This window comes from Pezoporus flaviventris, unplaced genomic scaffold (genome assembly GCF_033815535.1).
Source record: "Pezoporus flaviventris isolate CSIRO_AGI_PZ_B2104156 unplaced genomic scaffold, CSIRO_AGI_Pfla_v1 ptg000076l, whole genome shotgun sequence".
Classification (NCBI taxonomy): Eukaryota; Metazoa; Chordata; class Aves; order Psittaciformes; family Psittacidae; genus Pezoporus; species Pezoporus flaviventris.
Genome location: NW_026892624.1, coordinates 821,299 through 837,755, shown reverse-complemented (window position 1 = coordinate 837,755; position 16,457 = coordinate 821,299). Strand labels below are relative to the sequence as shown.

General features: G+C 42.3%; 1 protein-coding gene across 7 annotated transcripts in view; it reads left to right on the top strand.

Annotated features, from left to right (window-relative positions):
• The first annotated feature begins 6,774 nt into the window (after positions 1–6,774).
• UHRF2 (ubiquitin like with PHD and ring finger domains 2) overlaps positions 6,775–16,457 on the top strand; it is a 97,959-nt gene continuing 88,276 nt past the window's right edge. For 3 of the 7 annotated variants that reach the window (XR_009746879.1, XR_009746881.1, XR_009746880.1), the window contains exon 1: positions 6,775–7,443. Coding sequence is in view for 4 of the 7 variants with exons in the window: in XM_061473091.1 (XP_061329075.1) it covers positions 7,291–7,443 (153 nt within the window). In the remaining 3 variants the exon portion in view is untranslated. The remainder of the gene's footprint in view (positions 7,444–16,457) is intronic. The other 4 variants (XM_061473090.1, XM_061473088.1, XM_061473091.1 and 1 more) reach the window with 3 other exon arrangements.

The window sequence follows — 16,457 nt, the reverse complement described above, 5'->3', positions numbered from 1 at the left end:
GCATAATGTAATTCAGCTGACCTTATGTTACTTACATAAGTAACTGCAGCACTTAGTCTTTTAGTACACATCTTCATTTCAGTTGTGGTTTCCTTATACTGAAGCAATATACAGTAGTGACAAATTGATTATGAAAGCCACCCTAGCTCTTTTGCTAATATATTTTCTGGAGTTTATGATACTGCAGAAAAATAAAATAAAATCTGGCCTTGGAACACACAGTTACAGCTCTGAAGCACTTTTATCTCCAATAGTCAATTAATAATCTGACCACTATATAAGGACAAATACACTCTTACAAATGAATACATTTCAGATCAAATTTAATATATTTTACTATGCAACTAAAAACCAGATGTACTTAAAAAAAATAATAATTTGGCAAGCATGTGCTCCCTAATGAGGACTAATTGCTTCAGCTTTCATGAGTATATATTTTTATAATAAAGATATAATTACCTGAAATGTTTTTCCTTTTTGCACTTACCACATTTTTAAGCTGCTAGACAAATAGGATTAAAAGTGCTTGAGTTTTCAAGTATCTGTATGCTTGTCTCCAAGTAAACTGGTAAACTGTTGAAAGCACTTTTTGAAAGGTACCAACTTTATCCTTGGTTTTTGATGGGGCCAAGTAGGTCCAGCATTTTTTTTCAGAACAACACCACTTTTCAGAGGTGAAGATGTGTACTAACATAATTGCAAAACCAATCTGCAGTGCTAGGTTAACAAACACCTAAGAAGTAATTAAAGGCAGTAAAATGAGGTTGGCATGTCATTTTGGAAATAGAGTAGCAAAGGGTGATAAAGGATTCTACAGTAAAGCCAGGCCTGCTGTGGGTGAAAGGCTAGGTCAGGCTGGAAGCTGAGTGTGCTGGACTAGGGTTTCAGGAAGGATTAGCAGCCATTGTTTTCCTATGAAAAGACCTAGAACTAGACTGATGGGATCCATACTAACACTGGCTCTTTAAATATTTATAAATTATTGAGACATTATTGATAGGCTTAGGTTTAGATCTGGAAGTGTTTTCCTGACATGTGCTATTGCTAGTGTTCGCACTTGCAGAGTTTGACATACTAGGATTACAGTGATATTAATCTAGGATGAAAGGTATACAACTGATGAGCTAGTGTTAGTGCTGTCTTACTGGGAGCTGTTAAAAGACTTAGGGTTAATACAGTTGTTTTGGCTGACCAAATCCAGCTGACCTACAGTCATACCTGACTTGGGTTAAAAACATGGTGCCATCATGCCAAGTTTGGAAAAGGACTGCAATTTGAAGTGCTCTAAACTGATGTGGTATGAGTATCGTGAGATCATGGGAAGCTTCAGTCCTACATTGATAACCTCATAGAGAAGTGGTGGTATATCAGCTAGTATATTCAGGTAGAAGATTTTTGAAGGAGAAGTGGCATTTCAAATTCAAACTGGAAACGAAATAGAAGAGAATAAGAATATTGATTTTCTAGTGGGAAGTGCTTTGCTGCAAATAAATGATGGCATTCTGGGTCAAGCTTAATTTTCTGGGTTGATCTACAAGTACCTGATCCAGTTTGATGTAGCAAAGCCATCAATCATACAACTACTTCCCATATAAAATAATCTCATGCCTTGGCAAGGCACCCACTGGTTTTATCATGCACATAAAATATTTCTCTATATTATAATCATAAAATATAGAATTATTAGATGCAACACTATAGTTTTTCTCTTAAGCTAAGCATCTTCTTATAAGAATGCATGTAGAGAATGCGATACAATTAGATTGGACATAATACCACACAATTTATAAATAAAAACTTGGAAAAAATGTAATGTCTCATTACTAATTTCAGTAATGTAGGATTTGAAACACAATGCAATAATTGTTGATTATTGTACTATCACTACAATACAAATGATCACTACATTTCCATTAAAAAATCAACAGCTCTTAAGTGTTTTATTATATCATGTTGATACCTAAACTGAAATGAACAACATAAAATATTGTTTATTGTTTAAGAGAAAATACCGAATAATATATAAAGAAAGCTTATTATTACTTTTCACTGTAAAAATTACTGACATCTGAAATAAATAAGGAGGGAAATCCTAGTAACATGAATCAGCTAGCTTCTAAAGTCTAAAGCAGATGCTGAGATAAATCAATTCTTAAAGTAACTTTTCTAGAATCAGCAAAATTACATGAGGAAAAAACATGGACTCTTGACTTAGCTCTGGTTGGGGATTATTAGAATTAATAAGTAGCCTTATATTTACTTCTTTTTACCTTTTTCACAGTAGAAATCATCTAAAATTACATATATATTACATAAAATATCATTTAAGGCTCACATCACTGAATATTAAGTGTATCACTCCAGGAATAGGTACAATGTATTAAAGAGACAGGCAGCATCTGCCCCAAGCCGTATAGTCCTCAGGACAGGGACTTTTCTCACTGTAAACAAAACCAGACTCTTGTTAGGGCAAAACAATCATTTCTGTCTTGCCCTGAACTCTGCTGCACAGAACCCACACTTTCTAATGCCTCAAACCCTCTGGTAGAGAAATACTGCTACATATTTACTTAATAAGGCAGAGTTGTGAGCAGTTCTGTTCCTATCACAATCAAATAAAAATTTGTTGTGACCTCCTACTGTCACAACTTTGCTGTCTGATGTAACTCCCCCTATGCGATGGGAAGAACAGTCAGCTCTATATATAGGGTACCATTTTTATGCATGCTTGCTGCATTATCTGCAACTACTATACTGCATTTGCTTTTGCTCAAGTTTAAATAAGGTTAATTAAGTCAGACAGCTGGTTTCCTCTCCTAACATGTTTACACTGGAGTAGTCACATTGACTTCATGGGAGTCAAGTGATACATCTCTACCAAGTTCTGTTCATGGCCAATTTCAATTCCCTTCTTCTCTTTCTCTTCCCTGGAAGGCACATGAGCACATCTGAGCAAAACAGTAATAGAACATCCACACGGGTTATTACATTACCTACAAGTCATTAAAAGACTCTTGGGTGTAAAGCTCACTAGAAAAATAAGCCTGTAAAAAGATTTCCTGTCTTGTCTTCTTGGCTTTCTGCTTCTCTTGCACAGCTCCGCCTTGAAATTCAGTGACACACATTTCTCGCTTCTGCTAGCATCTTTCTTGTTTCCTTCACTTTGTATTACTCTTCCATTATTTCACCCCCTCTTCACCTGTCCTGCACATTTGTCTCTTCGTCAAGCTCATCTCTGTCTTCTTCTATCCCCATGACTTTATCCACATTATGCCATTCATACTGACAAAGCATACAATATGTAAGACAATCTTCAGAATTCTTAACAATTAAAACAGAATTTCAAATACCAGAACAAATATAATCTCAACCAAGTAATTATTTACATGCAAAAGCAACCTACCCATGCAAAATTACGAAAATGCCTACACATGCAAATGCCCCATTCATCTAGCTCTCATACTTCATCCCACAATTTTAAACCTTTACTATTTTATCTCACAAAAAAAACCACCAATGCTTTAGACCGTTTCATCATAAAAAAAAACCCTCAACTTCAAAGCAAACTCATGATTATTCTTATGTCACTTTATTTCATTTTCATTTAATTTCTCATTCTTGTCCTGTAGCTTTCCTCTAAGTAAACTACCATTGTGTTACCTCCTAAAATATTGTTTCAAATTTTCCTTTTCTATGCACCTTTATGCTTTTTTGGCACTAATTTCTGGTTTTGTCTAAAATTAGATCTTTGTACTTTCCACACTACTCCCACATTTTACTTTTGTACTCTCACTCCTCTCCTCCCTGTCCTGCTCATTCTGGTAATTCTACTGCTAGCCTCACCACAGTCCATCATGCATACTATGCTGCTCAGTCAGTTTCTCCTTTAGTATTACCTAATTACCTCATCAGCATAACCATGACCAGTAGAGGACATTATTGCTTTATGAATAAATAGCTTTCTTTTCCTCTAACCTCAATAACTGCCCCTTTTCATATCCCCTGTCAGACTCCCAGTCAAGCATTTTTACACACTTTTTTCTGCGCCTTTTTTTTTTCTTTATATTCTAGTCTCTGGTCCATACCGCACATTACGAAAGAGGCCACCCATGATCACTCCATAGCAAAGTCCTCTTTCTAACTACTAGCTCCTGTATCAGCAACATGATCGGCTTTTCTGTACAATCCCAACTAGACAGTGTACTTCCAGATATAGTATTATAACAAACTGATCCTCTTTTTTTTTTCTTCATATCAAGAAGTGTCTTCTGTTCTAGGAAGTCCATCCTGCACCTTCCATTGAGTATTCCTAGCACAAACTGATGCTACTCTCCCAAATGTGATAAAAAAATCTCATTTCAGAATTCTTTCAGATCTTTTTGTCCCCATTGCAAAAGACAGACACATTTTACTGCTCGGTTCAACAGAAAGACTGGATTCTGCAAATGAGATTATAATGAGACTGTTTCTTTTACTGTAAGGGTTGGAGTTTAACTAATACAAAGCTACAGACAGATCTACCTTTTCCTAGTTTGTTTTTTGTTGTTTTTTTTTTCCAGCTGGAACTATTAATCCACTGTATTTTTACGGTACTCCTCTGTGCTAAGTAATTGTTGAATGTTTTAGTGAACCCAAGAAGGCCAGAGCCAAAAGACTGCAAAATGTCATGTGTACTACAGCCTTTGAGTCTGAGACTGTTACCACCAACAAACTAACTGAAAACCAGAACTCTGAATGTGCATAAATAGCAATTTGGTGACATGCTGTGGCAGCAGCAGTAAAGACAGTTACCACAAAAGTAGAGAGAACTAGCTTAGCAAGGGTGTAAGAGGAAATAAACAGATCTGTAGAATAATGAAAAACCTTTTTTGTTCAGCTGCCTTTGACATGCTTAGTACCCTAAAATCAAGCCTTAAGTAATTCTCTCAAAACAGCAGTGGGAATTCTCAGAACTGAAAGTAAAATACAGGAATCTTTGCTACCATACTGTGTCATAAAAGCTTGTGTTTGTGCAAGCGGGCTCTGTAGGTGACTGTGCATGGATGGAGAAATAGTTACCAGACAACAGCAGAACAAAGAGAGGAAAAATAGGTGCTGGAGACAGCATCTGAAAGCCTCCTGAGAACTCATTGTGATTTGCGTCAAAACTAGGTAAGCTCAGGATACCAAGGAACCAGCCCAAGGCCTCCAGCACAGACTGGCACCCACAACGGATCATGTAACCCACACCACACCCAAGAAAGCAGCGGTTGCTGTAGGAGGGCAGACTACAGGACAGTGTTTGTAAGCACACCCGCTGACACAAGGCACTGTGTGCATGAGTGACCTTGCGCACAGCTCCCTGGTGTGGGTACGAGGCCCTGCTCCTGCGCAAACTGCTGGGGTTGGCCTCTCTGCCGCTGGTCCCATTAGGTGACCGTGTGTGCACAATGTGAAGCAGTAACTGCACATATGATGCAAACAGTTATCTGCAGTTAATAATAACTGTCTCATTAATATGCGGTGTTCTAATAACTGTTGGTTGTGATCTCTCTCTTCCCCTGACTCAACACTACTGGTGATACAACACCTGGTACAGAAAAGGCACAAAAGTACATTGATGTTATCTGGATCTCGTAAATACGTATTTTAATCCAGCTGCCACAGTTTTAGATGATAAAGCTGCTCAGAATTCCTCCCGAAGGCATCCACTATAGCATCTCCTGGTTTCTAGACAGTGCTGTACCAGATACATTTTTACAGGATGTTACCAGTATTCACGTTTACTGGTATAGGCTAGGATGAATTTTCTTCATAGTAGCTGGTACGGTGCTCTTTTGTATTTGTGATCAAAACAGCACTGGTAACACAGGGATGTTTCAGCTGCTGCCGACAAGGCTCAAGGCCATTTCAGACTTTCACACTGCCCTCCCAGAGAGCAGGCTGGGGGTGTGCATTCAGGAAGGTGGGAAAGGACCCAGTTGGGACAAGCTGACCCCAGAGCGTATCACACCATACTCAGCAATGAAAGCTGGGCAAGCAGCAGGAAGGGTGGGGGTGTTAGTGTTGGTGCTAGTCTTCCTAAGTAACCTCTACACCTGACGAAGCTCTGGTTTCCTGGAAATGGCTGAACATTTGCTGGCTGATGTGAAGCACTTAACTAGCTTCTGACTTTGCTTTACTTGTGTGCACAGCCTTTGCTTCACCTATTAAACCGTCCATATCTTGAGCCACGTTTCCTCAGTTCGGGCCTTGATTTTCTTCCCAATCGTTCCGTGAGGGAGTGTCCAAGTGGCAGTGTGGTGCTCTGCTCCAACTGGAGCTAGCCCACAACAGCATGACAAACCCGTATTTTTCTGATGCTGACTTGCAGGATTACTCAGTTTTGGAACACGCAGAAAGTGAAGCTCGCAGTCAGATTTGCAGGATACACGAGGCTCGCCTTTTCCTCCCCTGCCCCACGTTTCCAGCAGTGGAATGTAACAGGCAGGGCTCAAAGCTCCGGAAGCACTGGGGCCGCTCCGCCGGCGGGCACGGCTCCCGGCTCTGTGTGTGTGTGTGTGTGTGTGTGTGCGTGCCCGGCCCCGTCCCGCCGGCCGCCATTGAGACCTCAACGGTCGCTTCCCCCGCCCGAGCCAGACCCGCCCCCCGAGGACCTCGGGCCAGCCGCCTGCCGGGCACCGAGCGGGACGGGGGGCTGGGGACGGGAGGGGAGAAGGGGCGGTGCCGCGCGCGGTGCCGAACGCAGCGGCAGGGGACGTGGCACCGCCCGCGCGCCTCGCTCCCGCTGCCCCGCCCCCGCCCGGTGGTGTGGTGTCTTTGCGGCCGCGCTCTCTCGCGAGATCAGCGTTGGCGCCGTGACCTCCATGTGAGAGCGGCGGCGCCTGGTAAACACTCCCCGGGGTTGGGAGATGGCTCCCGGCGGCTCCCGTTAGACCTGCCCGCGGCCGTTCCCGCCTGGCTCCGCCTCGCCTTGTGCTGCCTCAGGGGGCTCGCGGCGCTGGCGACAGGGGAGCGGCGGGGCGGGGGGGGGGTTCGGCCCGGGTCTCCTTCCCTCTTGCGCGTCCCTGCGACCGGGGACAGCGGCCCGACGGGCGGGGGGGCAGGGGGGAGGCTTGCGTCTGTTCCGCGGGATTTGAAAATCCTGCCCCACTGAGCCGAACAAAGAGCGGGGGAAGTGCCCGGCCCCCTCCCTTTCTCCACCGCACGCCGCAGACGCGCTCCCGGAGAGCGGACCCCTTTTCCAGCTCCTATCCCAGCTCTTCCTCCCTATTGCCCGCGGCGGGCTGAGCGAGTGGGAGGGCACGCACCATGTGGATCCAGGTCCGCACGATAGACGGCACCCAGACCCAAACCATCGACGACCTGAGTCGCCTTACTAAGATCGAGTGCCTGCGGGAGAAGATCCAGGAGACCTTCCGCGTGAGCCCCAACCGCCAGCGCCTTTTCTACCGGGGCAAGCAGGTGAGGCGGAAACGCCCCTACCTGGGTGGCAGGGGTGGGGACGGGCGGGGGCTCCCTCCGTCTCCCGCCCGGCGCGTCAGCTGTCGGGCTCGGCTCTTTGTGTGGCCGGCGCGGGGGTCCCCATCCCCACCCATATGTTGTCCTACGGCTTTTGTTTACCCCTGTCCCGTAGGGTGTGGGGCAGGAGGCAGCCGGGGCGTTTAGCCTCACGGGGGTCCGGCTCCCGACGCGGGTTTCCCCGCGCCCTCATGCATGCCTTTTTGCCCGAGGGCGAGCGGGTGTCGGAGAGGCCCCTTTGTGTTTGTTTTTCCACCTGAACCGCCGGAGGCTCCTCCCCCAGCCCTTGCTTTTATCCTAGCGAAGTGACAGGGCTGCCCCTGAGGGGATGAGGGACCCTCTGCCCTCCTAGCCACCCCTGGGAAGCGGAGCGCTTCGCCGTCTTGCCTTTGCCCGCCCTGCCGCTGCCTCGGCCGGTACCGCGGCCGGTTTCCACGGCGGAACGTGTCCCCGCACCCCCGGGGCCACACGTGGCGGGGCGGGGAGGGGCGGTGCGAGCGCTGTGTCCCCTCAGTGCCGCGGCCGTGTAACGGTTTTCGGGCCCGCCAGCTGCGAGCCCCTCCCACCTCCTTGCGGGGCGGGCGCATAGCGGCCCGGTTGGGCGGGCAGAGCCGCGGGTCCCGGCGGTGGTTGCCGCTGGGCGCTGAGCTGCCGAGCTGGGACACGCTTCTGCCCCCCCCCTCCCCACCGCCACCCGGGACAGGCGGGCTCTCATCCGAACGGGTTGCCTCGGGCTGTATTTCTGCTGCCGAAGGGTGTGACCTTTCCAGCTGCGTTATGTAAACTATGGGGTGTACTCGGTGTGTGAGTTGTTGAGTGAGGCACAGCTACTACCAGGCACTAATGGTACCGGTGCGTGGGAGCGTGGCTTCTAGGCTGCACCGTCTTGCAGCAGATGAGTGTTGCCCTGCTCACCTAAACTTGTAAACGCCAGGCAGGGAGATTTCTGCTTTAGAAGAGATGAAGTGTGTGTCTTACAAATAAGGGGAGAAAAGTGAGAGGTATTTAACTGTGACTAGCAGGTAAGCGTCAGTGGCTAGATGCTAAGGCTAGATTGTGAACCTTATAGCAAATTAGATTCCTGTGTTCTACAGATTACAGAGCATTGGTGGGGATGATTCTTTCAAGGCCATTTTGGACAATCTCGTATTTCTCTGAAGGGACCAAATCAAGGAATATTGGTCTTGAAGTTGTGTAACCTGTTCTGGTTCGTGTTGTCCCAGCACACCCCTTCTTCCATTTCAGAGCTTAATGTGGCACACGGGGCTCACCCACCTGAGAAGCAGGGAAAGTGAGCCTGTCGTGAGTTGAGCTTTTCTGTGTACTCTTGGCAGTGGCTACACCAATTAGCTTGGACATTTTAGTTAAGAGATCTCTTACTTAAGAAAGTAGAAGAGTGACATATTACAGCTAAAGTCACTGACATTAGCAGCATTTGTGAGTTTAGTATTTATTCAGTTTAGGACACAGTTGGGATCACGTTCAGTGAAGAGTTAAGGAGTTCCTTTTTTATTTTATTTTATTTTTTTTTATAGCTTCACTCACCATTTCTGGCTGTTTTCTTGCAATTACCATAAGTGATCCTGAAGTGGATTGTTTTTCTGATTCCATGATGCTAGTAAGTAGAAAAAAGGTCAGAAGGATTGCTGTTGCACAAGTAAAATTGGATGTTGACAGATATGAGCAAAGGAAACTGATGAATAACTGCAGCTCTCTCAGGGCTGTGATCAAAAAAAATAAATGTGAGGTCAATAGAAAGCATATGGTGCTTTAAAACATGGAAGACCTGAAGTTTCCTGCATGCGTTGGAAAAAAATATTAGTCCAAACTCCTTTCCTGGTTTATCTGGTTAGTGCTCAGTATGGTAATTTGTGCAGTTTGTTAGTGGAACTGTGTAACTGAGTACTGGTTACTGCAGTCTGGGAACTTCTAGAAATACTTGGAACTTTCAAGTGATGGGTACCAGGAAACTGGCTAAATAATCTTTCTTCTAAAAATGGGAGGTTTATGAGGTTATAACTATACAGAAACCTAAGTGAGTCACTGTTTATGGGCAGAATTTCAAGTTAATTTTCTTAGCTTGCAGTACAGAACAGCTTGAACCAAGACTTTAAGCTAGGGCAGTTATTTTGCAGTTCTTTAGGAGTGCCCATGTCCAGTTAATTTAGTTTGTGTTGCAGTCTAATTTGGTGGTGTCTGATTGTCAACACAAATGCAGGACCCTAAGTGGGCAGTGCTTCTTGTTCTGCTCTTAAGGGTTAAAATGCCCTAGAACTACCAGTTAAAAACCTGGTGCTGTGACCTTTTTTTTTTTTCTATTTTCCTCTTCCCTTTGCAAAACCAGGAAAAGCACTACTTGATTGAACAGACTGGTTTCTGTCTTTTAACTCTTACTGCCAGGAGGACCTACCATGCATACATGGTACTGGCAAGTAAGAGGATAGCATTGCTCAGTAATTTGGTCTGGTCTCTGAGGACATCCTGGGCAGTGCTGAGTAACTGTCTTATCAGCCAGAGAAGTCATTCTACAGATTGAGGTAGAACTGTTTGAGGAAAGGAAGTAGTATTGTATGCATAGTTCTTTACTGTCATGCAGTAGCCTAGTCTGTGCTTAGCTAGAGAAGTTTACTGAATGTAGAAGTGTGCAGTGGTTTCTCTTGCTTTCTTTGTTGAAGAAGTTGGATCATTGGCTAGGGGGAGTTTCTTGGAGGGACACAAATACTTCCTTATGCTGGAATGAGTCATATCTTAACCTTGATCCACCACAGACTATTCCCAGCTAATGCTTTATCAGTGGTGAGTAACCTTGTAAATTACAGTGCACTGTGTGGAGTTCCTCTAAAATTCAGAAAGGCAACACAATCTGTTTTCTGTCAGCATACTTTCTGTCTATCCTAACTGGAAAACCTATATAGCATTTCTTGATGAGGATAGAAGTTCCTATTTTCATTCATGAAAGTGAAGGAGATTATTATAGTAGACAAATTCCTGGCATCTTGACCTACTAGAGTAGATTTTCAGTAGGACCAAGCTGTAGTCACTGTGGAATTTCTAGCTTTTAGTTACAGCACTAGAGAAATTGAACAGTAAAAATATGTTGAAGCTTATTTAAGTTTGAAAACTTGCCAGAAAACTTAAGGCTGTTTGGAAGACTGCAGAGGTACTAACTGCATTTTGCGTAGAACCAGTTGTGCACAGTGTGCATAGTGTGCACAGTTTCCATCATCTTCTCTGCCCTGTTGAAATTTGAATTCAATGAAAACTTGTAAATGGCTGTTATTGTTAAACCATCATCTTAAGCTGCTTTTTCACAGTGCTTCCCAGAGCCAGAAAAGAAGGATATTGGAGCTCAGATGTTTCTTCCCACTACATTTAAGAGTCAGTGACTGAAACTGCTTTTGCAGTTGTTAATCTTGTTGATGAGGAAGACACTCCAAACCTGTTTCATGGGACACTGAAGTCAGCAGGTAGAAGGGCAAGTTTTGAAGCCGTTGATTTACTTGATGTGAAAGTCATTGCAAATCACTTACTTCACAAGAAGAAATCCAACTCTGCTTTTATGCACAATTAAGTATGGTAGTGTGCATTGTGTTACTTAGCTGTGCAAGGTGACTGTTACATGTGGTTTGTCAGGATAAAGGGTTTAGTGTTTTGGTTTTTAATTCTGTAAATGTAACTCAGACAGTAGAGGGGTAGGAGAAGTGGAGGAGCTTTCACTTTGTGTGAGAGCATCCTTGTGATAAAGCAGTCTCTGTGAAATACAGTTGTAAATCTGACAATAGGACATGCCTTGGTTTACCTACAGCCTTTCTTGTACAAGACCTCTTTAACTTCTGCTGACCTGGGCTGGCACATGAGCAGTAGATAGAAACTTGTGTGACTTCAGTCTTCTAAGCTTCACGTTTGAAAACTGTATGTTTAAGGGCATCTTAAATACTTGGAGCTTGGGTGAATTTCCAGAAGGATAGAAAAGCATTATTTGTGGAGTCATTCCCCAAAGAATGGGAGTGCTAAAACTATTCATAAAACAATTGAGTTTCTTAACACAATCTCTTCCCAGCTTTATTGTGTTTGGAAAATTGTAAACATTTTCAGCTGAAGCTGTCCATCTGGGTGTGAGAAATCTTCAACTGGAGCAGTTAAGTTTTGGAGAAGTAGTTAGAAGAAGTCTTAGTAAGGAAGTGGTTGCCGTTCTTCGAAGTTGGTAGCAGGTAGCTCTGTAGCTTGATGAGTCTCATCTGAAGTCTTAAGGGCAGGCATGATAAGACTGCATTCCAAAATACCCACGCATTCATGAAGTATACTTCAAATTTCTCTGGCCATTTGGTAGCTGTATTAGCAAGGTTTTTTTTTATATGCTTGCAGAAGTTGTTTGCTGGAATCAGCTTCTTGTTAGGTTTTTAATGTAAGGTTTCTAATGCAACTTACCACTCCTTTGTACCATTATCTTTGTTATTCAAAGCATATAAACAAATTGAAGGAAAAGCTGAAGCATATATGAAAACGGAACACTATACTTTACATGTATGACTTCAGTATTGGGAAGCTGGAAAAAAGTATAATATAACCTGTAAGAAATTGCAAACAGCTTTAGGGCTATATTTTGTGGCACGTATATTTACTCATATAGTCGCGTTAGGATAGTTCAGTACTAGTAGCTTTGTAATTAATCTGGAAGCTCTTGGAAACTAAATATTTCTTCTTGTATTTAAAAAAAGCCTCACAAACCCTTAGATGCAGAACACACCTGATGTGTATCCTGCACTGATAACTAGATGATGAGGATTTCCAGTGATGAAATGTGATTAAATGTTGATATAATTTACATTGATAGAAGTTAGGTGATTCTCTTCTATAAAAGCCATTAACTAGATCTCTAGTCCTAATATTTTAACTATTAAATTATGTTAAAATAAGTGCCCTGATATGCTTGGGAATTTGTTTTTATTTTTTTTTTTTTCTGTTGTTGATTATGGAAGTTTGAGATAATAGCCAATTATTCATTACAGGTATCCTTACAAGCTGCAGATAGTAATTTGCTCTCCTTGACACCACTGTTCCTGAACTTCAGTTGCTGGTGCTGTAGAAGACCATACCACCATATGGGATGGTACTTGACTGCTCTCATCTAATCAGCAGATAGATGGATGAATCTTTTCATGCTTCTGAGGGTTTCAGTGCATCTTTATATGTTGACATCCTTATATGTATTTTTTTTTTTCCCCAGTATCAGATAATCCTAAATATCAGCCAGAAGATGCCATGAACTTTTATTTACCTGATAAGAAGATTGCTGAGAACTGCTAAAGAAGAGAAACTCTGCTGCTCTAACTTCATCCTTCAGTTAGAAGTTAATGAGCAGATGTTCCTTTAATAGGGTTTAGAGTTGCATCCAAGACGAAAATGTCATATCTAAATTAGCATTTTTTTTTTTTTAGTCTCACCCAGTGATAAGGGGGAAAAATAATCTTCAAAACCTTAACTTCTTATTAGAAAGTATAGCTTGGAAGAGGTGCAGACTTGAGTCATGGAGTTGTTGCTTGAGACTGAGAATGGGTGCCTTCACCTTCGTCTTCTGTTTAAGTCAAGAAGTCTTTTCTTATAGTTCTTGACTTTCAGCTGTTTTGTGTTGGCTCTAATCGTGTATGCTGATTTTTTTTCTGGATTATAGTAAGCCCAGTTTCAAAGATAAAATGTGTTGGTACCACCTGGACATTCTACAAATAGTTCTGAAGTAATGGTGTAAAAAGTACTGTTTTGTTGGAGAATGCGGCCTCAAAAATGTAGTTTCTGTACTTAATTTTAGTTACAGGACTTAAGGAAAAGTATGAATTTCTTATTAGAGAAAGCTAGTCTTGTTGATTAAGTACAAAGATGATTAATGTACATTTATCATGGTGTTTGTTCTGGAATTGATTGTTGTGTCAAAAGCAAGATTCTGTAATTTCTTCCAAGGTGGTGTGGTTTATGTAGCGTTCCAGACTTTTGCTTTGTGTGAAGAGCCGTAGCACAGCGTATTCACACTGTGCTATGATCAAACTCATTGATTGTCACTATAATTGTAGAAAAGCCTTCCTCAGACACTGTAAGCTTCTATATTCTTCCTTCTCTATGTATTCTTCCTGTATGCTTTCTGCTGAGTACTGTGGGAGTCTCTGCAAGACTGGTGATACTTACCTAATTATGATTTATTGAGAATAAGACATTTAATACCATCCAGTATTAAGACTGCGCTTAGTCCAGAGCAGCTCGTTAGCAGTTGTACCAACACACTTAAGCAGCCAAAACGAAGCAGTCTGTTACAAGGACTAATTCATGTTACCTTGTAGGTGGGATTTTTTGTGTCATAAGTCATGTTTTTGAATATTCTCGTTGGCTGCTTTGAAATGTGACTCTTGTGGCAAAAATGATGGAATTGAGTCTAATTTTGAACCATGTTCTCCAGACACTAATAACTTGTTTGTTTACTGGTTTTTAAAATGTTGTGATCCACTTGCATTCTTTTCTGGAGTCATATGGATCTAGAATCTGTCAGAAGTTTCTTGTCCAGAAGTTTCACCTACTTATGTATTCAGTTATGATATCATTGCTCTAAAAAACATTAATGAATGGGTAAGACAGAACAAAGATTTTAATAGTGGTTTTTTTTTTGTTTTTTTTTTTTGAGTAGATTCTCCTTCTTGAAACTAAAGAATGATCTGCCATTTGTATCTGTTAGTTTTTAACAGCAAGCTATGCAAGTCCAAACTATTAAGAATAAAAAATTAACATAAATCTTGGTGAACAGATTGTCAATGGTAGGACTTTTAATGAAACTCTGCAAATTAGGGTGCTTCTAGTGGCAAGCAAGAAATGTGTTTGTCTCAGTCTGTTTCTGTTTGAGCTTTGCTTTCATTGAGAAGCTTGCTTACAAAGTGAAGAACGAAAAGCATTGGTAACGGTGGCCTGGGGTTTCTTTGCTATTTCTGTCCAAGCAAGATTAAAGTTATTTCACATTTAGGAAAGTAAACCTTTATTGTAATTGCTTTTTATATGAGACTGATACGTGTTGCTGTTTGGTTTCTTTTAGCGTCTTTGCTAAAAATGTCAGCAGCAATAAGGAGCGGAGTGCTGGGGAAAAACATTCGGGATTGCCACGGTGAAAAGAGTATGGATAGGGTGTCTTTATGTCTGAACAGTGTGTATACAAAACCTTAAAGAGTGTGGGGGTAGTGTAGTCAAGATTCAGGAAGTCTTCTGGAGACATATGAGAAGGAGCCACTAAACCTTGTGGATGTGCAGTCTTTACTTAAAGATGTTTGGGTGTGGTTACTTGCCTTCTTATTCTTTTACTATTATGGCTTCTCTGGGTGGAGTTCATTGTGCAGGGTCAGAAGTATCTTTTTGGACCCTAAGCAGTTACGGATACAGCAGTCAAAAAAAAGTGACTGATGCACATTGGACAGTTCTGCTGCTAAGAAGATGGGATGTTTTAGTAGAATGATATCCAGACAAAATTTTTTGACAGAGCAGCCTGTATGGGAGCTGTGACAAGTATTATTGAAACTAAAGTTGCTTGAGGAGAGAGGAAATCTCCTTTAAGACAGCACACATTAAACATTCCAATTCATGTAGACCGTAATTTTCTGTATGTAGTTGCCTTCTAAATTCCCTTTTATTTAGCTTTTGCAATTGAGACAACTGTTTTTCCTTGGGAAACAGTTCCAGTACACAGTTACTGCAAAAAGTTGACCATGTGCTTACTGCTCTGAGTGTAGTTAATACAAGAGTTGAAAGATCATCCAATTTTGAAGCAATCTCTTTATAAACCACATAATCCAGGTATAGGCTACAGTTTTCTGTGTGGAATAAAAAATATTGTTCAGGTTTTCTTTTGGCTTTAAAAATTAAGAAAACTGAGCACAGTAAGTGTATGGCAGGAGTCCATGAGCTAAGTGTCTAATATCTGTAGCAAAGATTATTGATACTTTCTTGACCTGAGTTGGTCCCGTTGGCCAAAAAGTCACTGTTACATACTTCAGAAGCTGATTTGAATGTTCAGTTAGGCTTTTCATTATTAGATGCTGTTTGGAGATATGCTTGAACGCTTCTGTAGAAATATTAAGTGGAGCTTACAATTCCAGCAACCTTCTGGAAGGCAGAAAAAAGTTAGTTTGCACATCAGTGTTGAGGCGGAGAATACTAGAAATTCTGAAAGTCCACGTTGCTTCCTTTCACTGAGTACCCAGCTGGAAGTTACAGGTTCTTTATTTCATCAGACTAACTTTTACCCTCTGGGCAGTTTTTTCTGCTGAGCTTCTGGGTGAAGCTCTTTATCCTTATGTGTTTCCTGTTAAAGAAATTTGTAGGGTGTATGTAATAACTGTGCATAATAAAATAATAGAATCATAAAATTGTCTAGGTTGGAGAAGATCTTTAAGTCCAACCCTTGCTCCAGACTGCCAAGACCACCACTAAACCATACCACTGAGGGCCTAATCTGTGTGGTTTTTGAACGCTTCCAGGGACGGTGATTCCACAACTTCAATGGGCAGCTTGTTCCAATGCCTTATCATGCTCTTTGTGAATCATTTTTTGCTAATATCCAATCTAAACTTCCCCTGGCACATCTTGAGGCTGTTACCTCTTGTCCTGTCAGCTGTAACTTGGGAGAAGAGACCGACCACCGCCTCATTACAACCTCCTTTCAGGTAGTTGTAGAGTGATAAGGATCCCCCCCAAGTCTTCTCCAGGCTAAGCAACCCCAGTTACCTCAGTGGTTTCTCATCACACTTGTGCTGCAGACCCTTCACCAGCTTTGTTGCCCTTCCTTGGACCCACTCTAGCACCTCAGTGCCCCTCTTGGAGTGAGGGGCGCAGAACTGAACACAGTATTCAGGATGCTGCCTCACGAGTGCTGAGTACAGAGGGATGATCACTGCCCTGGCCCTGCTGGTCACACTGTTGGTGATACAGAA